The sequence below is a fragment of the Lepisma saccharinum genome, chromosome 6, assembly GCF_977018435.1.
Source record: "Lepisma saccharinum chromosome 6, izLepSacc3.1, whole genome shotgun sequence".
NCBI lineage: Eukaryota > Metazoa > Arthropoda > Insecta > Zygentoma > Lepismatidae > Lepisma > Lepisma saccharinum.
In genome coordinates this window covers 29,731,148-29,756,501 of record NC_139234.1, presented here as the reverse complement: position 1 = coordinate 29,756,501, position 25,354 = coordinate 29,731,148, and the positions used below count along the sequence as shown (strand labels likewise).

General features: G+C 37.1%; 1 protein-coding gene across 2 annotated transcripts; it reads left to right on the top strand.

The window, feature by feature from the left end:
- The first annotated feature begins 1,172 nt into the window (after positions 1–1,172).
- Positions 1,173–19,765, top strand: LOC145988650 (uncharacterized). 2 transcript variants are annotated; one of them, XM_083123703.1, is made up of 3 exons: positions 1,173–1,327; positions 9,407–9,485; positions 14,264–19,765. In XM_083123703.1, exon 3 carries the CDS (start codon positions 14,268–14,270, stop codon positions 15,816–15,818), a length of 1,551 nt encoding a protein of 516 aa, XP_082979829.1. In that variant the 5' UTR covers positions 1,173–1,327; positions 9,407–9,485; positions 14,264–14,267; the 3' UTR covers positions 15,819–19,765. The 2 variants fall into 2 exon arrangements, with proteins under 2 accessions (XP_082979829.1, XP_082979830.1); XM_083123704.1 differs by having other exon boundaries at positions 1,173–1,331.
- Positions 19,766–25,354: the final 5,589 nt, after the last annotated feature.

The following is a 25,354-nucleotide window of genomic DNA, read 5'->3' as shown; positions in this document are numbered from 1 at the left end:
TTGTAATTCCTTTTGCTTTCTAAAGACAAAGTCAGCTTTTTTATGGGATGATGATTAAATTGATTGATTGAGTTGATGTTTTAAGTCCACTTCATGCACAGTAAGGATAATCGGGACTGGATTTACAGTTTAAAGTGGGATCCGAACCACTATATGCCTCCACTGGGAATCGAACCCGGGACCCCTTGATTACAAGGTGGCGACACTACCACTCCATCACTGGGGAGGCCTTGGATGATGTAAAGAACATTTCTAGTATAGATAATATTCAGGAGGAAAATATACATATAATGAACACCAGAATACAGCATTCACATATCCCCAAGTATATTCATTCATTCATTGTTTTCTGCCTAATTGGCAGGTTTTTCACTGCAATCTCCAGCTTTCCCTGTTCTCTGCCTTACGCTTCGTAATAGCATACGACCCAGTTAATTTAATATCATCCATAAGCTGATATCTCTTTCTTCCACGAACTTTTCCTCCTTCAACCATTCCCTCCAAGGCATCTCTTAGCAGGCAGTTTCTTCTTAGACAGTGTCCTAACCAGTTTCTTTTCCTCTTCTTGATGGTCTCCAGTATAGATCTTTTTTCACCAACTCTATTCAGAACGGCTTCGTTTCTTACCTTGTCCGTCCATTTCACACGCTCCATTTTTCGCCATGTCCACATTTCAAAAGCTTCGAGTCGTTTCTCTTCATTTCTTCTCAACGTCCATGTTTCTGCACCATATAGTGCTACACTCCACACAAAACATTTCACTAATCTCTTCCTTAGACCTATGTCCATGGGTCCACAAAAAACATTTTTTCTTCTATTGAAAGCTTCTTTTGCTATTGCGATTCTCATTTTCACTTCTTGGTTGCAGCTCATGTCACTGCTTATAGTGCATCCGAGGTACTTGTATATGTACTTAGTGTACTTAGTGAATTTGATTGGGTGGGCAATCGGGTGGGCACAGGATTTTTTGGGTGGGCGCTTGCCCACCCGTGCCCACCCCTGTCGCCGTCCCTGCATCCCGATCCCGTTTCGACCGAAATTTTTCCGTCCCTCGACTCCCCTTTTTTGGGTGATCAATCACATCAAACTGATCATGTTAACAGGAAAGAAAAGAAGTATAGTCCACAAAACCATTATCACTATTACTGTCGTCGCTCGTGGAGGAAGCGGCAATGCACGAAGAATGTAAACATTATAAGGAAAGCAGCTGATAACGTTCAAGAAGGCAAGAAAATTTCGAAGACTTATAAGAGAGTAAATGTTAATTCTATCCATTTAATTTATTGTATCCAGATGAAGCTACAGAACACTCATTTTCTAATCACTGGTAGGTAAATGAAATACAAAGCCATAAGTTGTTTTTTGAGACTTCAATGATAAATAAGTGTTGGAACGAGTTGGAATCATATCTTTGTCTATGGCATGGTCCTGTAATTTCATCAGTTAATATATTTGAATGGCCAATAAATACACCTATCTACAAGCTCCAAATGAGAACTGAAATTTGTAATATTTGCACTTTATTGCAATTGATATCTTACCTATAATCCTATAAACTTACCAAACCTGTTCACTACGCGATGAAATTGTCAACGGCATAGTTAAGTAGACGGCAGTTGCGTACGCGGTTTTTTCATGTTAGTAGTTTAGTAGGTTATGCAAGAAATACTTTAATTGAAAATTTGTGTTTATCGTTTGTGATGTACTATATTTTACTTCAGTACAATGATTCACATTTAAGCACATTGTTTTCGGATGTACCTGCATTTGAAAACTTTTTCTTCATAAAGCAGGTTTATAGTTGTATGCTTTTCATCCCCCTGCAGTCTGAGCTTTCTATGTAATATAATTTCAGCAAGTATGGAATAAAGGAAGAAGAAAGTTTCATTTAAGACAATTAGGGTAACGGTTCCGGTTTTTTAAAAGTTTCATTGGAGATAAACGAAGTATCGCGTAATTGTAGAAATGATTATTACACTAAATTTGAATCTTCGTGAAAGTATTCGGTACAATTTATCGGCGAAAGGTAAATATCGATTAAACTGCCAAGTATCTTTCACCACTAGGGTGTGGATTTTTGCTTATTTGCCTTTTTTTTTTTGGAACAACTTGAGATGACCGGACCCCCCTCCGATTTTCTTCATATTTGTCATACTCACTAATTGAGGCCTCCTAATCTCGAATCTGAAGTTAAAATTTGTCGGAAACGTCTAGAAATTGCAAAATAAGCAAAAATAAGGCGTTAGTTTTCGGAATGGAAACTATCGATTTTCGTGAAATTTTTTGTTTTGCAACCAAATATATATATATTCCGGATACTAGTACGACACTAAATTTTAACTATGTTTGCCTAACCTAACCGAACTGACAACCACGTGCCAATGGTTCGTGGGGCTAGCGTCAATGGTTTGGAATTATTTCCAATTTCCAGATCCTGATACTACCAAGACACCAAATTTTAACTATGCCTAACCTAACTGAAACTAACCTAACCACGTGGCAATGGATCGTGGGGCTAGTGTCAATGGTTCGTGAGGCTAGCGTCAATGGTTCGCAATTTCTAGACGTGACCGACAAATTTTAACTTCAGATTCGTGATTAGGAGGCCTCAGTTAGTGAGTATGTCAAATAAGAAGAAAATCGGAGAGGGGTCCGGTCATCTCAAGTCATACCTTTTTTTTTGTTCCTTTGTAGAAAAACATAGGCTTTAATGTTTTAAGTTCGTTTTGTGGTGTTTCTAGTACGAGAACGCATTTTTAAGTAACAGCTTCATACATCGGAGACACATTTCTTCAATTTTACACAAGAAACTACTGAAAAACTGAATATGCTGACCAAGACAGATATTTATTTTATTATAAAACATAAACTAAACGTAACGTTTCAACCTTCTAGCAAGGTCTTCTTCAGACTCTGCACCAAGTACAAATGTACTTGGTTTATGTTTATGTTTTGTAATAAAATAAATATCTGCCTTGGTCAGCATATTGAGTTTTTCATATCATGGAAACAAGGTTTAGTGGTGTTATAAGAAACTACTTACGGAAATTAGTTTCTCCAAGGTTTACAACGTTCGTCGAGGTATTTTCTTTCATCGTGGAATATATTTGACCGGGAAATCACGTATTTGGTACTACTTTACTATACCGGAGACACCTATCAATGATTTATTTCGCAATTTTTTACATTGCTAACGTACTATTCTGCATTGCAGAACATTTCTTTAGGTGAAATAATGAATTTCTAACGAAAATAATGTCTATTTCTTACATTAACGAGTACTTACTGTTGTTCCTTATTTCCACACACAATGTGGCGATAGCTTACCCGTTCATCATGCGTTGTGCCAGCGTTTTGTCGATTTGGAGTGGGCATGTAGTGTTGCAACCTTGTTCACCGAAAAATACCTAAATTTTTTAAAAAAATTAAAAACATTTCACGAAATTTTTTCACCAAAAAAGTTGAATTTTTGACATAAAGAGTAATTATTATACCATTGACGTTAGCCCCAAAAAACATTGACGTTAGCCCCATGAACCATCACGGGAACGAGGTATGCCTACTAGGTTAGGCTAGGCCTGTTAGGTTCCATTAGCACTCCTTTTGTTCAATTTAGCATATACGGACAACATCGGTTTTTCTCGATGAAAGAAAATACACGGAATTCTTTAATTTTAACCTTCCACGTCCTGCATCCCACTTCTTTCTTCAAGATTCCGTGTTGAATTACAAATTCCACGGCATCTTCCACACCCGGCAACAACTTCACGACACATCCTCGACATGTCATCTTGTAGCGATAACATGGCGTGGTTTGAAACACTGACTACGGGGTTTACGCATTGTGCTCTCATGCAGAAAGCAAATGGCGGCAGCAGCAATAGCATGTCGGAAATAGATTTTCGTAGAAAACCACATGCATTCACATTAAAATGGGTCAAAACTTCATTCCCGAACATCAACAACGCTACAGAAAATGATTTGCGTAAGTACTTTCTCCTGTAAATTTGAAGAAATTTGTCTCTGGTATAGTAAAGTGTTACCATGTATTTTTCAAGAGAATATCTCACTGATGCACAATTGCCATTGCTTCCATTTGCTTGCCCTACGACCACCGGATGCTGCGTACGTTTGATGACGTAAGCCCCTGTCAGTGTTTCAACCCCCCCTTTTTTTTACTATGCTTGCCTAACGTAAACAAACCTAACCTAACCGTATCGGAAGTGGTTCGTGGGGCTATCGGTCAGCTACCATGCATAATGGGTCGTGGGGGTGTAAGAGGTGCTCCTTCCACGTAGTGCACCCAATAGTCAACCTCATTTCCACGTAGTACACCCTGGACTGCAGACTAACGAGGCTCTGGTGACTGGCCCCATGGCCAATATCATTTTGTTTGTGTTGTCCTTATTTGATTAACAGTTTCATACATCGGAGACACATTTAAATCTGATATTTTTTTTCTTTCTCGTGGTTAGTACTTACCAATTATGTATTGCTGAACATAGTGGAAGGTGCCATTATGCTTTTTGCACGAAAACAAACACTTTTTCTGCTAAAATAAACCATTTTCCTTAATGCTACTAAAGCACGTCACGGTGCGATATCTCTTGCTTTGCGAATGGTAACCCTTCCTTTGTTTTCGAATATCAATATTTCCAACTCTATTGTGCATGAAAGTTGTAAAAAACCAGCGATCACGTCTGGAAATTGTACATTTTGATGAAACATTGTTCGTTAGCCCCAAAAACCATTGACGTTAGCCCCAAAAACCATCCACGGGTATCCCCACGAACCATTCACACGAGGTTAGGTTAGGCCTGTAGGAGATAAATCAGAAGTAAATTAAGTCCACACAGCAGAACCTTTAGTTCCAGAACCTAACTTGACTGAAGTTAAAGATGCTATTAAAAGGCTAAAGAATAACAAAGCACCTGGCATTGATTTAATACCAGCTGAGTTAATTAAATATGGTGGAAATTCATTAATATGTCAAATTCATAAATTAATTTGTTTAATATGGAATAAAGAAGAAATCCCTCAACAGTGGAAAGAATCCATAATTGTTCCTGTGTTTAAAAAAAGGTGATAAAATGAACTGCAATAATTACCGTGGAATTTCTCTACTCTCAACAACATATAAAATATTATCTAACATTCTTTTAACAAGACTAACCCCATATGCTAATGAAATTATAGGTGTTGTTATATAGAGTTGTATGTGTAACGATAAGGGGCTGTACCCCGTATAATGTGACGGGTGCAAAATAGCCTTAGTGCTGACACACCCAAAATTTTAAATTCAAATCAAATCAAATAATGGGCCTTGGGGCTATCCATCAGCTACCCGGGCTATATGTCAGCTATGTGTGCATAATGTATAATTTCCACCGGTGACGAACATGATAGTAGGATTTTTCGGTGAAGAAGTTTGAAACACCATACCCACAACGTGAGTCAAGATGTACAAGATGCCCGCCATATTGTGTGTTTCGGAAGCGAAGAAAGGAATAAACGAAAGCACTCAGAATGTGAAAAATTGAGTTTGTTTTCATGTAAAAGCATAATGGCACCTTGAACTACGTTCCACAATACACAATTGGTAAGTACGAACCATGCGAAACACAAAATATCCGATTTTAATGTGTGTCTGATCTATGAAACTGGTACCCATTTTTATAATGCCTATTTTGGCAGTTATCACCTATGTTGCTTAATTGTACCTAAGAATGCCTATTCTGCAATTTTTGCTTGCTTCAGCTTTCTTTATGCACCTTTGGCTTTCCCTACATTGAAAACGTTTATGTTGAACTGACTGAAATCTGGTATTCGCCAGATTTGAGGGTCGCCAGGGATGTTTGGTCTTTGGAAATACCATATATCCCTTAAATCAGGCTAAGCAAACTGGACAACTGACTCATACTTGGACAAAACGACGCCAACCCACCCTTTCTTATTTCCCACCTGAAAGCTTGTAGGAATTAATCAGTACTCATGTGCTTGGTTTTGTGTGTGAATGGAAGTAGATAGTTATCTGTGGAGATATCGTGTTCATGTGTTTAAAAATGTCAAACAAGGCTGCCAGAAGTGTATTAATTAAAAAATTGATTGCTGCAGAGGCTTGTGTTACCACTGACGGAAAATTTGTTTTTTGTTATTTAGCATCGCTTTTCTGGCACTATTGGCTAATCGCAAAGATCAGGATGGGTGATGATATTATAATTAATTTTATGAAGGGACACTAACAAAGAACACCCATGCCCAGACCAGCATTCAAACCTGGGACCCCTAATGCATAGTGGAGGATGTAGTTCATATTTGGCACAACTTGCATGTGTGTTTCTACCTGTCCTTTTTTTTTCGCCCATCGTGGGATGTTGCATTTGTTTTTGCATTACTTGTGGACATTGTGCACACACCTGGGGAATTTGTTCAAATTGGCACACTTGTTAACATAAGCTCTTTATGTGAGAATTACTTTAACTGATGATATCCAGCAAATGTGAATTTCAATCAAAATGGTATTAAAAGTTTGTGAATCGTTAGCGCACTTTTACAAGGGTCACTATTTATATTTTGAGCCTTGGCAACACTGATTGAAGTTAGGCACGATTTGACGTTTGCACGGAATCGTCTGGCATTATTGACCATAACGTACTTCAAATGTTTTGTCAATAGCTTCATTTGTGTTGTTTATGTTGCCTTGGAGATTGCGCGACAACAATAAAATGGGATTAACTCGTGAACATTTTTGTGCGATGATTTTTTAAGATTTTCGACGTGGATTATCAAGGCAAGAGTGCATCGATCAACTTACTTCCACATTTGGCGATGAAGCCCCATCCTTTGCCACTGTGAAACGCTGGTATAACGAATTTAATTGTGGCCGCCATTCGCTCACCGACGAGATTCGCGAAGGTCGTCCAAAATCAGTTGTTGTTCAAGAAAACATTGATGCTGTGCAAAACCTAATACTGCAAGATCGTCATGTGACATACTGTGAGATTGAGGCAACCACAGGCATTAGTTCCACCAGCATATATAAAATATTACATGATCATTTAGCTGTGAAAAAGGTATGTTCTCGTTGGATCCCACACAATTTGACAAAAACTCAAAAAGACGCTCGCGTCAATTGGTGCAAAAAATGCTCAATAAATACAATCGCGGTGCTTCAAAAGACGTATATAAGATTGTAACAGGTGACGAATCACGGATATATGCATATGAGCCGGAACGTAAACAGGAGTCGACTGTATGGATGTTTCAAGATGAACCCAATCCAACAAAAGTTGTTCGCGCTCGAAGCACATCGAAACAAATGGTCGCCTGTTTTTTCGGGAAAAGCTGATCATGTGGCAACTGTGCCTTTAGAGGAACGTAGAACGGTCAACTCTGAATGGTACACAACAATTTGTTTGCCAGAGGTCGTCGATCAAATACGGAAAACAAACAAACGCCGTCAGATCATTCTGCATCAAGACAATGCCAGCTGTCACACATCTCGTCTAACAACCGACTTTATGAACAGTCAAAAAATCGAATTGATGGATCATCCGCCGTACAGTCCTGATTTGGCACCCAATGACTTCTTCTTGTTCCCGAATGTCAAGAATAAATTGCGTGGACAACGATTTTCGTCGGTGGAAGACGCCGTTGATGCGTTCAAAAACCATATTATGGAGGTGTCTCAAGAAGATTGGAGAAACTGCTTTGACAAATGGTTCGAACAAATGCAAAAGTGTATTGACCATAAAGGAGAATACTTCGAAAAACAATAAAGCAGTTTTCAATGCCAAATTCCTGTTTTTTCATTGTTAGGCTCAAAATATAAATAGTGACCCTCGTATGTATAAACTGTAATGTTAATATAGTATAACAACTGGCGTCCTCAGGATTTTCGAAAGGGAGGGTTACATATACTTTTTTAGTAGCAAGTCTTCATTTTACAATGTTTTCCTGCCTATGACATTATTTTTTTTTGGAAATACTTTCCCACTAACTCCCCCCCCCCCTTGGACACAGCAATGAGTATAACTGTGCATTGGAAAATTGAAATAAGTTCATCTTCAATGCCTATTTTAATGTCTTTTTTTATTTTGCAGTGTTTCTTCTTATTTTATAGTGCTTTTTGAAGTGCCTATTTCACAGGTTTTTAGTGTGTATAAATCTGCACCCTAGTTATCACTTAACAGACATAAATAGAAATTGAAGGAATTGAAAAATTGAATTGAAAAAACTATGAAATCTGAATTAAACAATCAGAACTTGGGCCAAAAATTAGTTTTTCTTTTCAATATATATATATATGTTCTTGGTAATTATTTGTGACCATTTAAAGATCTGATGAACATGACATGTCAAAAGATGAAGCTATCCCCTGTGCATTTCACTGTGTCATATTGTTGTAGAGGTATGGCCCATAATTTTCTGGACTTTGCTTATATTGGAGCTCACGTGATCAGCACCACACCTGGGTGCAACCCCCATCCCTACTGACAGATTAAAAAATTATAGATACTAGAGTTTGGACTCCAATGAAAAATTAACCAGTAGACCTACATTAAAACGAGTTACATCAAAATTTAGTTTATTCAATTCTGCGTTAATCTATGCTAATAATTTTTTTTTTGGAGTATTCCTTCTATTTTTTATCACTGTGAGAACAAAGAGAAGGCCAGGCTTTTTAAGTTTTGCAAACGATTCGAGTATCCCTTATATTTTTTATCACCATGAGAACAAAGAGAGGGCCGGGCTTTTTGAGTTTTGCAAACGATCGCCATCTTTGAAATTCTGTAAATCAAAAACGGGTTGTCCGAACGTTATGAAATTTTAGTAGGATGCAGGCAGAAAGGTTTTAAACACAATTATTAATTTTCAGGTTTTCAAAATTGGTAAAAACTTTTTTTCTTTTGAGAAATTTTGAAAACCTGAAAATTGTGTTTAAAACCTTTCTGCCTGCATCCTACTAAAATTTCATAATGATCGGACAACCCATTTTTGATTTACAGAATTTCAGAGATGGCGATCGTTAGCAAAATTCAAAAAGGCCGGCCCTCTTTTTGTTCTCACGGTGATAAAAAATAGAAATGCATACTTAAAAGAAAAATGGTGAGCATTGATTAACACAGAATTGAATAAGCTAAAGTTTGATGTAACTTGTTTTTATGTTTGTCTACTGGTTAATTTTAAATTGGAGTTCAAACTCTAGTATCTATAATGTTTAATCCGATAGTAGGGTTGCCCCCAAAAAGGTAAAAAAAAAAGGTAAAGTGCTCCCCTGTGCTTAGCACCATGCCATGAAGGCATATAGGGGGTGTGGAGGTAACGCACCACACTTTCTTCAGGTAAGTAATTTTATTTTTTTATCATTAATTATTTAATTCTGATATTTTAATTGTATTCACAGGTTGACTAGAAGTTATTTCTAAGGGAAGAGAGATAGTGGACTCGGCCACTACAGCAATCACTGCATGTGCCAGGACTAGGTAAGGAAAGACTTCTTATTTGTATGTTAGTATTCTTGTGCCACAATTAGTAATAGCATATTAGTAACAATAGTGTATTTTGTAAAACAAAACAAAAAGAAAACAATTGAGCTAAAACAACTATGCGTACCTAAAGGTTATTCCTTTACATAAGATGGTATCCAAACTTAAAAAAAAATAGATACATATTGTCAAACTGTATTGTAAGTGTTGCCCAAAAAGTGTTAAAAGTCTTTTTTCTTAATCTCTAAAAATGTAGTTTAGACAGAGATTTGATAGTATCATTAGAATTTGGAACTTCGTCTGCATAAAAAATCCATCCATCTTCCACCATTCTGAATGTTTTGAGCGATTTCACTTAGTGTTAGACCTAATCACTCTCTTAATTTGTGGCAGTTATCGTGGTCACAAAATTGGTGACTTACCCCACCTTTCCTAAATCAGACTCTATATTAATTAAAAACTTATAGCTCAAGTGATAACCTAACATTGCTCAGATTTTTTTATCTTGAGGTATGAAAATGTAGCATACTATCTGTGACAAAAATATTGAGCCCTCGGTTTACGTGCTTGTAAAATTGTACTGCGTAGTAGAAGAAAAAATTAAATATACATCATTGGAAAGCTTCAAGTATCTACTTTTTAATAAGCGTTATCTGAAAATTAATCTTAACTTTGTTGTCTTACTATAATGAAAAATTCACTGAAAAGTGAAGTTTTTCTTCCAACTTTCACGAACGGGGAACTTTCCACCATACAGTTCATAATCGACTGTACATATAATCTTGAGATTTTGTGTACTTGAGGTTTGATTATTTTTGCACCTCTGTAGAAGAAATCAAATGTATATTTTTAGTAGATACTTCAAAAATTGACATTTTAGGGAAACATGCAAACTTGAAATTCATAATTACAAGTCAGTGAAATTGCAAAAAACTGTTGATATAATGCATTTGATTAAATTCAAGAAGTTTGCCATGTATACCTCAAATATGGTTCCAGATATTAATTCTTCTTTCGCACTCCTAATATGGTCAATGGGTGCATGGCGGAGTGCGGTCAATCTCAGACTCCGTGGGCTGCAGGTGACATGACAGCATTGCTGCTTCGCTGCACTTCAGTGCGAGAATTGCGCAAGTGCGTTCTGTCAAGCCTATCCAAAGTACTGTCGCAGCATAAAATAATGAATGAAATATTTATCATATTGCAAATGGAGTACTGCTGTACTGCAGTTTTTTTCTAGCTTTTATATTCAAGGGAAACTGAGAGGTGCGTACCAGCAATAGAACACATAAAAAATATATTTAAAAAATTGTGCATTTGAAGCCTTCACACCAATTAACATTTTAAAATATATTTCGAGCCAAAACACATGTAAATTGTGTTTATCTCGCAAAATTCACTTAATCATCGTGTTGAGTAGTAGTGGTGGTTTCAGCATTTAACGTGTTGCTATACATTATATCTGAAATATTGGTTTTATATTTTGGTCTGTTTCACAGCTGCAATTTTTGTAATAAGGAAGGAGTTGTTGGTTCATTATGAGAGACAGAAGGACTAAAAACTAATAAATTTTCAATAAATATAATGAGTGAAAGGTAAAAGTATAAAATGCTGTTCATAATGGATTCTGTTGAATTGGATAATTAAAATAAAAGTCATGTCTCTTTCTTCTCACCACACGATGCAAAGTTTTGTTGTTCCCTTTTTCTTTACATACCTTTTTCACTGTGCTGACGTAACCCCCAAACACTCCACCGTGCACTTGACACCTTGGTTTATGTCGTGAGATGCACCCATTTGTTTCTTCTGGTTGAAATATCTCTTGGCACTGACTATCATTTCTTTTGCACCACTATGATATTACCGTCTTGCCATTTTAATGCAACAAAAAATCACTTCACAGAACCGCCATCACTCAATACTGTGCGTACGAACAAACATGCAAACTTGTGAGACACCCGACTGCCTGGATAGAATGCACGTAAGAATTATTATGGCTATGTGGGAGTTCAGGCAATAATTCATGGAAGGAATGTAAACACAGAAGTGACAAAGAAAATTTCATCATCTCTACAATGCTTTCCTTTGTGCAAAACATTGTTTCGGCTCATTTCCCGTGTTGAAGCTGCGTGGACGCGGAGTTTAAAGGGCATTCATAAACAGTGCCAAAATGTTAACATTTTCGTACACTTTAAATTTTTTTACCTGTTAGGTGTGAAAAACGGTCAGTAAAGTCTGTATTTTATTTTATTTTGATGACTGCAAATGGTGATGAGTAGACCCCGTATTTATGTAATATCATAGTACAAAATATGTACATCAGAGGTGAAGATATAGTACAAGCACTGCTTGCGTCATTCGAATATCATTTAATGTAGGCTTACTTAAATGTTTTAGCCTTATTTAGTTTCCATCGCACTCGATTTCGCAAAAAATATTACGGCCTCAAAATCCCTCAGCAGCTCTGTAGCAAGCACCAGGCTTAATGCTTGCGGCTGCTCTTCGGGAGAATAACGCACCCGAAGGAGTCACATGGCGAAGTGTGAAATTCTGGTGGAAACCGTCCACAATGCTTCTACAAAAAGCTCTGCTTCCTGAGCTTGCGTGATTCCCAAAAATAGCTGAGCTCAACCGAAAGTAGAAGGATACATCTGTGGATACTTTGTCAGCAAAAACTAGTAACGAATATTTGACTTCATGAACACTTAAACAATATCACGAATATAATAATAATTCTTAGTCATAAAATAATTAAAAGAAGTTATTGTCACTGTTCTAAATTACATATATATCATATTACATTACAAATTATTTTAGATTTCGCGAAATGTAAAATGCGTAAAAAAATTGACATTGGGAGTTGGGGCGAGATGGCAAAGGACAAGCATTTGTGTTTCCAGGATGTGGAAGAATTTCCCCAGGGAGGGGGAAGATTCAACGAACCTGGTCTACACCCTGCGTTCAGCTCGGTCCAGCCCAAATTACTTCAGAAGTGTTGACCGCTACCAGTGTTTGCAACTGCCAAATTATTTACACAGTAATTCAAGTGAGCTGTTTCTCAAATTTTACAACTACATTCAATAAATTGATGGCTTTTGAATAGAACTTGGGGGTCAAAATAAAGCTATCTGAAAAAGAACCATCTACTGATATTTGTACACAGCACAGAAGTAAATCGTATACATTCTGCTCATTGTGAACAGAAGAACATGTTTTAAGTTTTATTGCTGCTGTTGAATACGTGTTTTAAGTCCACTTTATGCATAACAAGGCTAATCGGGACTGGACCTACAACTTAAAGTGGATACTAATATTAAATAAGAAATTCCGTACACCTTTAGTCGTGTGCAGAAATTTTACATATGCAAGACGTTTACTACCATATGAATAACGTTACCTGGAAGTTTGAAAGTAAATGTGACGTTTGTGGATCATATGGTTTATTTTTAGTAACGTCACTTTACTACAATATTTTGTCAAATCCAGCAAACGGCCAATGAGGCTATCAACCTCGAACACCCCCCCTTGCAGCATGTCATTGTACTACTTGTTTTGTTGCACTGAAACATCGCTTGCCTCCTTCATAAGACTATGCTTCGCTACTGATGTATATAAATATGTAACAATAATTGATTAAATATGTAGGAGCGATTTTACAATACCGGGAATTTCTCCATTTTGTTTGAAATTCGGCATACTCACTAATTTTGGCACACTCATTGATTAGCAAATATGACATCACATGAGCTACAAATTTTCTTCATGTTTCAGAGATCGAAAATATAGGATAAAGAATCAATATAGGAAAAAATACTGAAATATGTTGTTTTATGTACAGTAAATTAGCAATTATGTAAAATATGTAATATCCTGGCAAATATGTAACATAAAACTTATATTGTGAGGAGTGAAAAATACAAGCTCATTTATATTGTTATTTTGACTTTCGAATCACCCTATTCAAGGTAAACTGGCCATGCTTATATGATGAACTTTATGTACTGAATTTTCACTTGCAGTTTTGTGTTCAGCACATATTGCCCCTCCCCTGAGAAATTTGGAAAAGTTAATGTAATTTAAATGATGAAATTCTAGCAATAATTTATTTCAAATAACATTGTTTTCTGTGATACACAGGCTGTAATTAATTGCCATGCCCAAGAAAAGAATGAATGAACGTTTTCACCACAGCCGTTAGAATTATGTAGACTGCCATAAATAGGGGTGCAGGGATGGAAAATTTTTGGTTGGGACCGGATTGAAGAGGGAAATTTTCAAAATTTCCAGATGCTATGAAATTATCAAATTCTACAGACTCTTTTCTCATGAAGTTATTGTTTTCGCACTTCTGGAATAAGAACTATAAATTTCATGATATTTCAGGCACTTATACTACAGAAAATGCCAAGAATTAATCACTTAACGACTGTTTGGGATCCCAAAATGTCAAGAAGTAATTTCCTGAAGTTGGAATCTGATCTTGACAATTCGTGCACCATCATTTTGAATTACTTTTTTCTTACAGAACCCTTGGCACGAAAACACATGGATCAGAGATACCCTGAAGGAGAGCAAGTAGTAAGGTTACATAACACAATAGTAATAATAACTTTGTTTTGCAGCTTCTTCTTTTGTATTTATCAATCCTACATTGACCACTGAATTTTTTTACTACAAATGTTGGTGTGTCTTGTAATGTAAGTGATACTTCGTATAAGTATTTTGGATTTGATTAAACAACACTATAATGAATTTTCACTTTGTTCTCATTGCAGATAAATGAAGATGGCACCCCTCTGTCAGCCCCAGACTTTATTTCACATTACGGTGAAAGTGATAGCAAAATGGCTACATAAATTTGTTAAAACAAATTCTGATCACAATGCTATTCTTGAAGCTCATGATCAACTGGTACAACACTTGCCGGCAATAGCCCGCACACGTCTACTATTTCAGTTGTTGAAGGAAAATGGTGAATCAAACATTGCAAATATTTTGAGAATGGGCCTCTACACCGATACTCATTCATTAGTTCTTGGTCAGTATGGAGAGTTGGCAGATCTTACTGCAACACAAATCCAGGATATGTTTTTGGTCTTGTTAGAAGGTGTGTCAGGAGTGAGAGTGTTTCACATGATAGCAGTTTCTCGTGATTTGTCATTTGCGTGGAAAATATGGGTAAATAAATTGTGTTCCAAATTGACTGTTGTGTGCGACTTGACTTTGCCATTGTGCTCAAACAATATTCTACGCTTGTTAAGTAGGTTGCCCACCCTCAAGACCTTTCATTGTCTCCATGGCCCCCGCGAGTGCAAAATTACGGGAGCAGGCATCTACAGCTTGTGTAATGGAGAAATTAAAAATTCTTTGACCCATATTATCATGGATGCACCCAACGTGAGTGTGAGATCTATTCGTTGTCTTCTACGAGAGCTTCCTCAGCTTACGTGGTGCCATTTTGGTGCTGATAACACTTCAGTAATGCGAGCTGTGGAGCAGATGTACAAGCACGATCCACAACTTTCTTTGAATCTTAAGAACATTGTGCTTCATGGAACCGTGACCAAAGAAAGGACCAAGGTTTTGGAGTACTGCTTTCCAAACCTGAAAGAGATGACCCTTCTTTTTAACAAGTCTGACAATTATGAGAATCTAGAAAACAATATCTCGTGGAGCATTGTATTGAATCGTGTTCAAAGTCTGAGTATCGGAGGCATATGCAGGCATCAAACAAACGAGGAAGACCATGTGGAAATGCTGACGATAAGCAACCTTGCAAGCATTTTGCAACAAACCACTAACTTGAGGCACTTCCATCTGTCAGGAGGATGCGTTACAGTCCAGCTAAACATTCCAGCACTGTTGAAGATATGTCCATTGCTAGAGAGCTTGGAACTGGAAGAAGTAAGCGTTGTGTATACAGAGAGCTACCCGCCACAAAGGTTGCACTATCAGTTAAGCAAACTGAAACTGTGGCATTGTGATAACCTAGATTCAGAAACTGTTAATGCAATAATGAAATTGCCATATCTCTCTTCCTTCATCATGGACCAAACGAACTGTAACATTGGGGACAGAATAAATTTGAGAAACTTATATAGCTCAAAGGAACTGAGAGAACTAATGCTGGGACGTTCCAATATTACAGTGGAGGATGTGGAAGATCTCATACTAAATTGTCCAGCTCTCACCGATCTAACTATTTCATCATGGGATAGTTTGGATGAGCACAAGGTCACTGAAATGATGCAGAGGATTAGAAAGAAGAATCAAGATATCACTTTGAAAGTAGAGGTAGATAAGTTACATGAATTGGTATATGAACAATAGTCCTGATATTTGTTCTGTAATGAAAGTGAGAGTACAGACTGCACTTGATGTGACATTAATTTACAATGTTGGTTCCACCAGTACATTTTCTAATATTTGAATATTTTATTAGCTGTATACAGTGTATTGTTATTCTTTTGGTAGTGCAAAAATAATGATTTTCAATTTAAAGTTAATTGTTTTCAAGAGTCTATTATGTTGATACAGGAGAGATCTTACCTAATTATACTTCCAATATGTGTACATTGCAAATATGAAGAATATAGATAATTTAATAATTGTTTGCAAAATACAATCAAGGAGAATATTGTTAGTAGCATTTAAAATTTAATTTTGTTATTTTTTTTAGTTAAATTACTGTATGGAAATGTAAAATATTGTTGGAGTTGTTCAAATTATGCTTTATCTCTTCCCTTTGTCTCTCTCTCTTTCTGCCTGTGATTAAAATAATTGTCAAAACTTTTTATAGTATAGGTACTAAGGTAAATGGTTACAAAGGCAGGGCAAAATAATATGAACATTTTTTCAGTTCCTATAATACAAGGTGAAAAAAATGAATTAATAATTATTTGTTTACTTAAGTGTGGAGATGCAAGCTCTGAGTTGGTTTGCAAGAAAAGTGTGAATCATACTTGTGTATTATTGAAACCAGTAGAGTTTTTTCTTCTGTTTGTGGAGTAATGTGGAACTCATGCATTCACATGTAAATAATTGGAAAGTATATTTTTCTGCCCTCTCTTGGGCATTTGTGTACTTGATGCTGACTGAAAACCATACATCCTGATTCCTACAATTTTTACTGCAGCGTACAGAAAATATTTAATTTATTAGTAATCTAAACCTTGAATTTTATTTGTTTTTCTGAGGACTTGTTGTGATCTAAAGTTTGATTACTGATACTTTCTTTTATGGGCTTATCGATGTGGGTATGTGTATTATACTAATACTTGAAGAGCAAATTATATATTAATACTGGAAAAAAATTTACCATCAACTTCAAACTAATATATTGGCAAATATAAGAATCTGGAAAGATATGTCTTGAACTAGATGTCAAATGTTAGCATTTGAAGAAATCCAGGGAACAAACCAAACCAGATAGACTATTGAGAAATGCCGACTAGAAACTACATTGCAAGCATTTTGCAACTGTGCATTAACTGGAGAAATTTCCATCTCTCAGAGATGTCTCAAGATGTGTTGTTTCTGCAAAATGCTTGCAAGGTTATTTGTTATGAGGACTAGATGAGATTTCTTTGCTTGTGGGTTACATTGTCTATGAAGGCATTGGATCATGTTTCTTAGCAGTTATTCTGCTCGACATCCCAGTATCCTTTCATGTTTCGTGGTGGTATGTGGTATAGTCCAAAGAGCTTGCTATCTTATCTGTTTCAATAGTTTGTCTTGCACTGAAAGTAATACGTATTTGTTTGTTCATCACTGTGAGTGTAATGTGTACTCTGTTTTAATGTGGAATTACTTTGTATAGTTAGCATGATCAACACACAGTTCAACAACCTAAGGTACACTATAAGTAGGACCAAGCAAATAGTGATGGAAAAGTGCTTATATGTTATTCTGGTTTGTCCATTCTATTATATTTATAGACAAATCAATGTATCTGTAAAATTGTCAATCCAGTATATCTACAAATAGCCTGTAATATATTTAAAAATTTTGCCATTTTGTTATAATTTGTTATGTATGTATAATGTATAATTCATATGCTCAGCATTTGTAAATACTAAGTTAAAAACAAAACAAAAAAAAAAATGTAGAACCCAATGCAGTCATCCAGTTATAAACATAAATTGAGGAGGTTATTGTACTGTAGATTTCTCCAAGAAACATTTGCAATTTTATATTGATACGTTATTGGTATTGGCAAAAAATTCCTATCATCGATCCTTTACATACGTATAATCTATGTGCAGTTTGGTCGTAGTTTGAGAGTCTCCTTTTTTTTTAAAGGCTACTCTCATTCAACTCTCCTAATCTGAAGGTCTTATTATATTCCATCTTCCGTGATCTATCTTATAGTTTCTTTCCTTGAACTTTATTGTTATCGTGATGATGGCACTCTATGAAACATGGTACAATTCCAGGTTAGTAGTATTTCAAGGGAAGACATGTTCTCGTGTATGAGCTTCATTACAAAGCAAAGCATTATCTCTTCAGGTTGTTTACTTTCATTAAAGGCTATCTCTGGTTTTCAGCTGAAGAAATTGGAATAACATGAAATGCAAATGTAATTAAACAATAAAGATTTTACCTATGAGATAAGATGTTTATAAGTAGAGATCTCCACTTGTACCTGCCACTTCAATTTGTTTTTGATCTTTGATCTCCCAACTTTTTCCTCCAACATGCCATGTAACTAGCTGCTCTTGCTCAGTTCCTAATAAGGGTGGAAAGATATACGTGCCACATTTTCTATATCTGCATAACAACTGTTCTACAATACTTTGCCCAAAATGCCAACATTTCAGACCCTAAAACATAAAAATAGGAAGATTGGCAAGCACACTGAAGTATTTTTACCTTTCTCTCTATTTTTGAACCTGGGACAAGAACCACATGTAAATTCCTTTCTTATTCTTCTGGATATGGTCTGACCACCTGTTTTGTGTGGTCTCCTTAGAGGCCTTCCTCCTAATGTACATAATATCTGATTCCCCCTCACCAGGGGCAAGAATCTTTCAGAGGATCGTAGGCCCAATGGAGTCAATTTTCATGCTTCACATCCATTTACTCAGTGCTACAAAGTGTTTTATATCATGCTACTCAAACTTGATAACACATTTGAAAAAAGTAAGCCCTCTTTGTAGTGTTTCAATATGAGCTTTTATTTCTTCATCCTTGATATTAGATGAGTAGCAATGTTCTGTGTATTGCTTGCAGATTTATGAAAATTCACAATCATTCCACAACATTACATTTTAAAAAAGTGACCCTTTTTATTTTTGTTTGCCAGTATTTCAACATTACCTACAAAGGTTTCATCAGATTTTTTTTTTTCCTTCACAGTAACATTTTCCTTGAAAGATATATAATGTAAACAGAAAGTGTGACAAAAGCTTCCTGAACAAAGTTTAAATATTACCTATCAAAATAGAGAACAGGTTAAAATAAAATATATACGGTTATTTTTTTGCTTTCTTGTTAAGAAGCTTGTACTTTGGAATCCTAATATCACTGCAGAGGGAGGGAGAGGAGGTGGAAATACTTGAATAAACCTATGTAGGATATAAGCACAAGTTATGTTATCATGGTTGATTTACTGAACTTGTTTTTCTTCTGTATTGTAATAGAAGCTTACAGTAAAAATTTGCAAAATATTGATCAGGTAACAAGCAAAGATGTATTATTCAGAAATTCTTAGAGATATCAGATATTTTCAAGACAGTTCATTCTAACTGAATTTGTTTTCAATTGTGCATATCTTGCTTAATGTAGAAGTATTTTCTTTAATTTAATTACAAGTTCAAATATTAAAATATTCCTCTTAACCTTTTTGATCGTAAATAGATGTGTTTGTAAGAAGGTATTGATTCCTAGTTTTTAAAGATTTTTGTTTTGTCAAATATTTCTTGTAGGCATTTAGTTTTAAAATCAGTTTTTCAACAGTGCTTTTGTTTGTGATTGACTGATTATATTACAGGATGTTTTATAGGTTAAAACAGTTGTCTTTTCCTCTGTATATGAATTTAATACAGCAGATTGTGCTAGTCTTAGGTAAAGTAGAATCTTGATAAATATGTAATTTAGGATACTACACATGGTTGACTGAATGTGAATTTCTGTTACATAGAACTTCCATGATCTATGCAAATTCTGTGATCTATTTTGCTATATGTCCATAGTTGTAAAGGAACATTAATTGTGTATGTACATATATTACTGATATCACATTTATGAAAAGTGCTTATATGATTAGTGTAAGAAAATAAAAGTATTATTATTGTTATCCTTTCTATGAACATCCATTATAAATTACACCAACCCTGATTTCACTGCATCACATATTTTAATGATTCTGAACCATATCCAGGTTCAGAAAATTCCTGTCACGTCATGCTGTTTTTTTTCTTCTTCAGAAATTATGATTTTACATTATATACAATTTCACCCATCCCCCATTATGTTCCTTTGAATCTAATATATTGTGTCACAGACTTCAGACGTCTTGGCCATAGTGGAGTTGTTATGATCACTACCACTATTGCTCTCTCCACGAAAATAGTCCAGTAAATGTCTGAACTTCCCCTTGCCTCCTCCCCACCTCTGGCCCTCCAGGGTTGCCACACTTATTCTAAGCTGTTCAGTTGACACTCACGCTTTGTACGTTTGTGGTTGATTTAGTCTTCGCTGGTGTATTGTGTAAGGATTATTTGGTTTTGTATTCATTATGAATGACATTGAGGAACAGTATCCTACGTGTGGTATATTAGCAGGTGGAAGTAATGGTGTACGTGCCTGCAGAATGGACATTAAAAATAAAGTTAGATCATCAGTGGAAATGTTTACAAGTTTTTCAGAAATCTCACCTACAACGAAGAAGCGAGGAAGAACATCTTTAACTTCGGCAGAGGCTTTGATGTAGTATCGACGGTCTCTACAAAAATCAGCGGCTGCTGTCTCTCTTACCACCATTGTTGTTAAGAATTGTTTCCTCTCTTGTTTATCATTTTCAGTTTACATATTATAATCACTTTCTTGGAATGTCACACATAATACAGTATGCCATTGTCCTTCCTTGAACAAGCCTTTTTCATTTCAAATTAAAAAAACGTGTGTTTGTTGGCTATGGTAAAATCTTGCAAAAATGAAACACCACCTCAGTGGTGAATTTTGCTCTCGCCACTGAAGTTCACTTGTTAAAGAGTCCCGGCCTTGTGTTCTTTGTGAATGTCCATTCGTCACAGACATCCAAATATTTATCCTCATTGTCGCGATTGGTCAAAAGTGACAGAAAAGCGATATTAAGCCAATTGCTATACTAGTCTTCACTTTCATTGAAATCTATTAAAAATTGATTGGTATTAACATACATATATGTATCTAAATATATCAGTTTGGCGGATAGGTAATTAACTCTGATAAACTTACTATTAATTTTTCCTCGTAAGTTTTCAGCGATGTACTTCGCCACTTGTCTGGTGGCTTCTTCAGGCGTGAACTGTCTTTCTGCATCTGGTGTGGTTCCTTCTTCCATTTGCACTTGTGGCAGCGCTAGTTGACGCAGCCCTTTCACTTTTTGTCCTCATGTGGGTGTAGAGTTTCCTTCTGTTGCTGCACCTCTGGGTTTTGGTGCTGCACAAGGCGGTTCCAGATCTTGTCGTATGCATTTGTGTGCGCAAGCAGGCTTTTTTGCGAACGTTTGGGGTGTGTGTTTGGTTTCTTGTTGCAGGGGAGGAGCAGGTTGGGTGGGTGCCCGTATGAAACAACTAATCATTTCTGTCCTGGAAACCTCTGCCCTTCAGTTCGAAGGCAAATTCTTCTATCAAGAGGAAGGCCTAGCCATGGGAAACCCTCTATCTGCTATCCTCTCCAACATAGTTATGAATGCAATAGAATTCAATGTCTTGTCCTCACCCATTCTCTCCGGAATTGGCTACAGGTGGTATGCTGAAGACTCCATCCTCCTCTACAAAAACCCTGAGCAGTTACAAGAAGCCATACGATTGTTTAATTCGGCCCACCCAAGCATTCACTTCATAATCAGAGGAATAAAAAGACAACACACTAAACTACCTAGATATCTTCATAAGCAGGAAAAATGGCGAATTCAAGACCAATATATACAAAAAAAAAAAAAAAATCTGGATCAACTTCTTCCAAAGGGACATCAACCTCACCTTGGAACCCGAAGACCTACAATCTGAATTTGAGCATATCATCTCCATTGGCATCATCAATGGGTGCAGCCAAGAGGAACTCCTGGACACTACCAAAATAAGAAAAATGAACCAGCCACGCTCCCACAGGGTGGCTACTCACCAGGAATTCCTTGCATTCTGGGAATTATGTGTGAATTCTGCTTAAATTTTTCTCTGTAGACGTGAAAAATTACCAAGGTTGAAATAGAGAAAACATCTACTTGTACCCTTGAATTTTTGGAAAGTTTGCCTTGAAAACTGGGAATTATACTAGAATTTTATCATGGTGCTAGAGTGGCCACCCTGTCCCAGCAAGAAAAGATGGAAGGAAATGGATCAGCCTCCCATGATATCCTGACCTAACCAAAAAAATCCAAAAAGTCCTTTCCAGACAGTTTCAAGATAGCAGACCAGCCCTTCCTTCCATAGCCTCCCACCTAACCCATTTCAAAGGTTATTACACCCACCCAATGCACCATGGTCACCTGCGCATGTGGAGACAAGTATGTAGGGATGACAAAGCGCTGGCTTGATGAAAGGCTCAAGGAACATGATGCTGACCACAAACTTGGGAGGAAAAGAACAGGCCTTTCTTGCCACCTCATAGGCTCTTCAAAAATAATCATGCAAGCAAAATCCGCACTAGAAAGGTTTTCAAAAGAAACCTACACAATAGTGACAGCACCTGCCTACCTCAACACCAATACCGGGGCCCTCAATAAAACCTGGATTCCTGCCATATGCACACCCAACCAACCTGCTCCCCTGCAACAAGCACCCACCCAACCTGCTCCTCCCCTGCGACAAGAAACCAAACACAGACCCCAAATGTTCACAAAAAAGGCTGCCTGCGCACACTAACAAACACCGCTCCGCGAAAGCAGACGACAAGATCTGGAACCGCTTTGTGCAGTGCCAAAACCCCGAGGCACGGCAACAGAAGAAAACTCTACATCCGCACAAAAACTACAAGTGAAAGGGCTGCGTCAACTAGCGCTGCCACAAACGCAAGCGGAAGAAGAAGGAACCACGCCAGCTGCAGAAAGACAGTTCACGCCTGACGAAGCCACCACACGAGTGGCGAAATTGATCGCTGAAAAAAACTTACGTGGAAAAATGAATAGTAAGTTTATCAGAGTTAAATACATACAGGTAATGGACAAAATAATATGAACACCTTGGTTTGCAAAGGCCTATATACGCCGTCGTGGAAAAGGAACAACACTCAGCAGAGATTTCAACCATCTAGTGGCGATGAAAGCAAACATATCAGTCTATCAGAAGCTGGCGAGAGAGTTGCATGCGAGCAGTCAGCTATCCGTTTAAATGCAGGTATGTCCGACCTTTCAGACTTCAAAAGAGGCATGATCATAGGAGCCCGCCTGGCTGGAGCATCTGTGACAAAAAACAGCTACACTTGTTGGTGTAGCATGGAGCACAGTGTCAACTGTTCTGACAGCCTACAGACAACATGGAAAGACGTCTGCAAAGGAGAATAGTGGGTGAAAAACAAAGTTATCCAACAGGGATCGACGTGTGTTGAAGCGAATAGTGACTCGAAAGCACAAGACAACACTGTCCCAGATAACCGCAGAGATGAACAATCACCTCCAGGACCCTGTATCAACGAAAACCATTCAAAGGGAGCTGCATTCTGTGAACATTCATGGCAGAGTTGCCATCCCCAAACCGTTGGTGACTCCACGTAATGCAGTGACACGAAGAAGGTGGTGCCAAGAGCTCAAGAATTGGACACAGCAGCAATGGGAACATGTGATATGGTCAGACGAATCGTCTTTCACATTATTTTAAACCACAGGACGTGTTTATGTGTGGAGAAATCCTGCTGAAGCATTTGATATTGACTGCTTAGTGCCTACCGTGAAACATGGTGGGGGGTCTGCGATGGTTTGGGGGGCTATATCTTGGAATGGTGTTGGCCCACTTGTCATCCTGCGTGGGAGAATCAACGCAGAGAAGTACTGCACCATCCTGGGTGACCACCTCCATCCCATGGTTCAGACTTTGTTTCCCGATGCATGCCCCATCTTCCAAGATGATAATGCCCCTATTCACACTGCTAGGTGCGTTGATGCATGGTTTGATGAGCACAGTGATGAGGTAGAACATCTCATCTGGTGGCCACAGTCCTAACATCATTGAGCCTTTGTGGGGTATTTTGGAGGCCAAAGTGCGTAATCGGTTTCCACCTCCAATGACACTTTTGGAACTTTAGACTGTTTTGTGCGAGGAGTGGCTACGTATTCCAGTTCACACTGTACAGGACCTTTATTTGTCTATCCCACGTAGGATACAAGCTGTCATTCAGGCAAGGGGGGGCCCAACCCCCTACTAATACACGTTATCTGCAATTGCATTGGTGTTCATATTATTTTGTCCATTACCTGTATATGTGTTTCATGTTTTCTTTATTTTCAACATAGCACCCCTTAATTTCATTCCGCATTCCCCCAGCACCCATAGATGATTAATCCTTGGTGCCGCCACTGTTATAGAGAGAGAATGATTCTTACTGTGGATGAATTACAAATACATGGACATAAGGGAAATATTTTGTTTCCCCAGTAAGTAAATGTAGCCGGGCAGTGCTTGATCGACCGATGTGCTGCAAAATTCATTCAGACATGTCACTAAAGATGGTGTATGTGTTTTTAAAATTAATTTCAATGTTTTATTATAAATTTTCTCACAAAGTTTTTACGTCATCAAATAGAACACAAGTTAGCCAGCAACAATATTTTACATTACATAACCTGAAATTTTTTGTGAATCTTGGAACATTTTACTTTTTTTTAAGTACTATTTCCTAACATTTTTTTTTAATTATTGCAAGTTGAAATTGTTGCTTATTGGCAACACTGTAGGGGAGTGGACCTTGACTGGACTAGTTTCATGGGTTTAGCACTCAAGGGAGGCCAAAAGCCACTTCTGCAGGAAAGCTGGGAATAACCCTGGGTCTCCTGCATGGCAGTCCAGTGACTATCAAATGCTCACTGTGGCTTCCAAACATTTGCAAAAAGATATATTAAATTGTAGAATCAAATTACTTTCTTTTACTGTTAAGAATCTGGTGAGGATGCAAATATCTTCAGTGTGCCAAAATGGAATCATTCGTCCCAGAAAATTTCCTTGGGACATGGCAATGTCCCAGAATAGGGCAGGAAAGTAGAAATGCCAAAGACTATACTTTCAAGAATTTCATTATTTATTAATTACATTTCTATACCCAAATCTATTATGTAAAATACATTTTCTGGGAAATGCTTTTTAATTCTTGAATTTTTGTGACTTGCAAAAATGTGTCTTATAAAATTATGCTACAATCTTTTCATCTGTGTCCTTGAAAATATTTGCTCAAAAACCTTAGAATCTTCGGAACGTGAAAACAGTTTCAGTGTGTATCATAATTATGACATACATACTACTTTGTCCAGGTTCCCTCCACCCTCTCCAACAGGCTTACGGTCAGCTGTGTAGCAGATTTTCACTAATGAAATATAGCAATCTAAGTTTGTGAATGAGTCATTGCACCAGGTTTTCTAAAGGTTTATATGCTTTTTCCTTGCACTTCAACAGGAATTCCTCGCAATTATAGCCTTAAAACATGTTCAGTGGTATTCTATAAATGAAGTACTC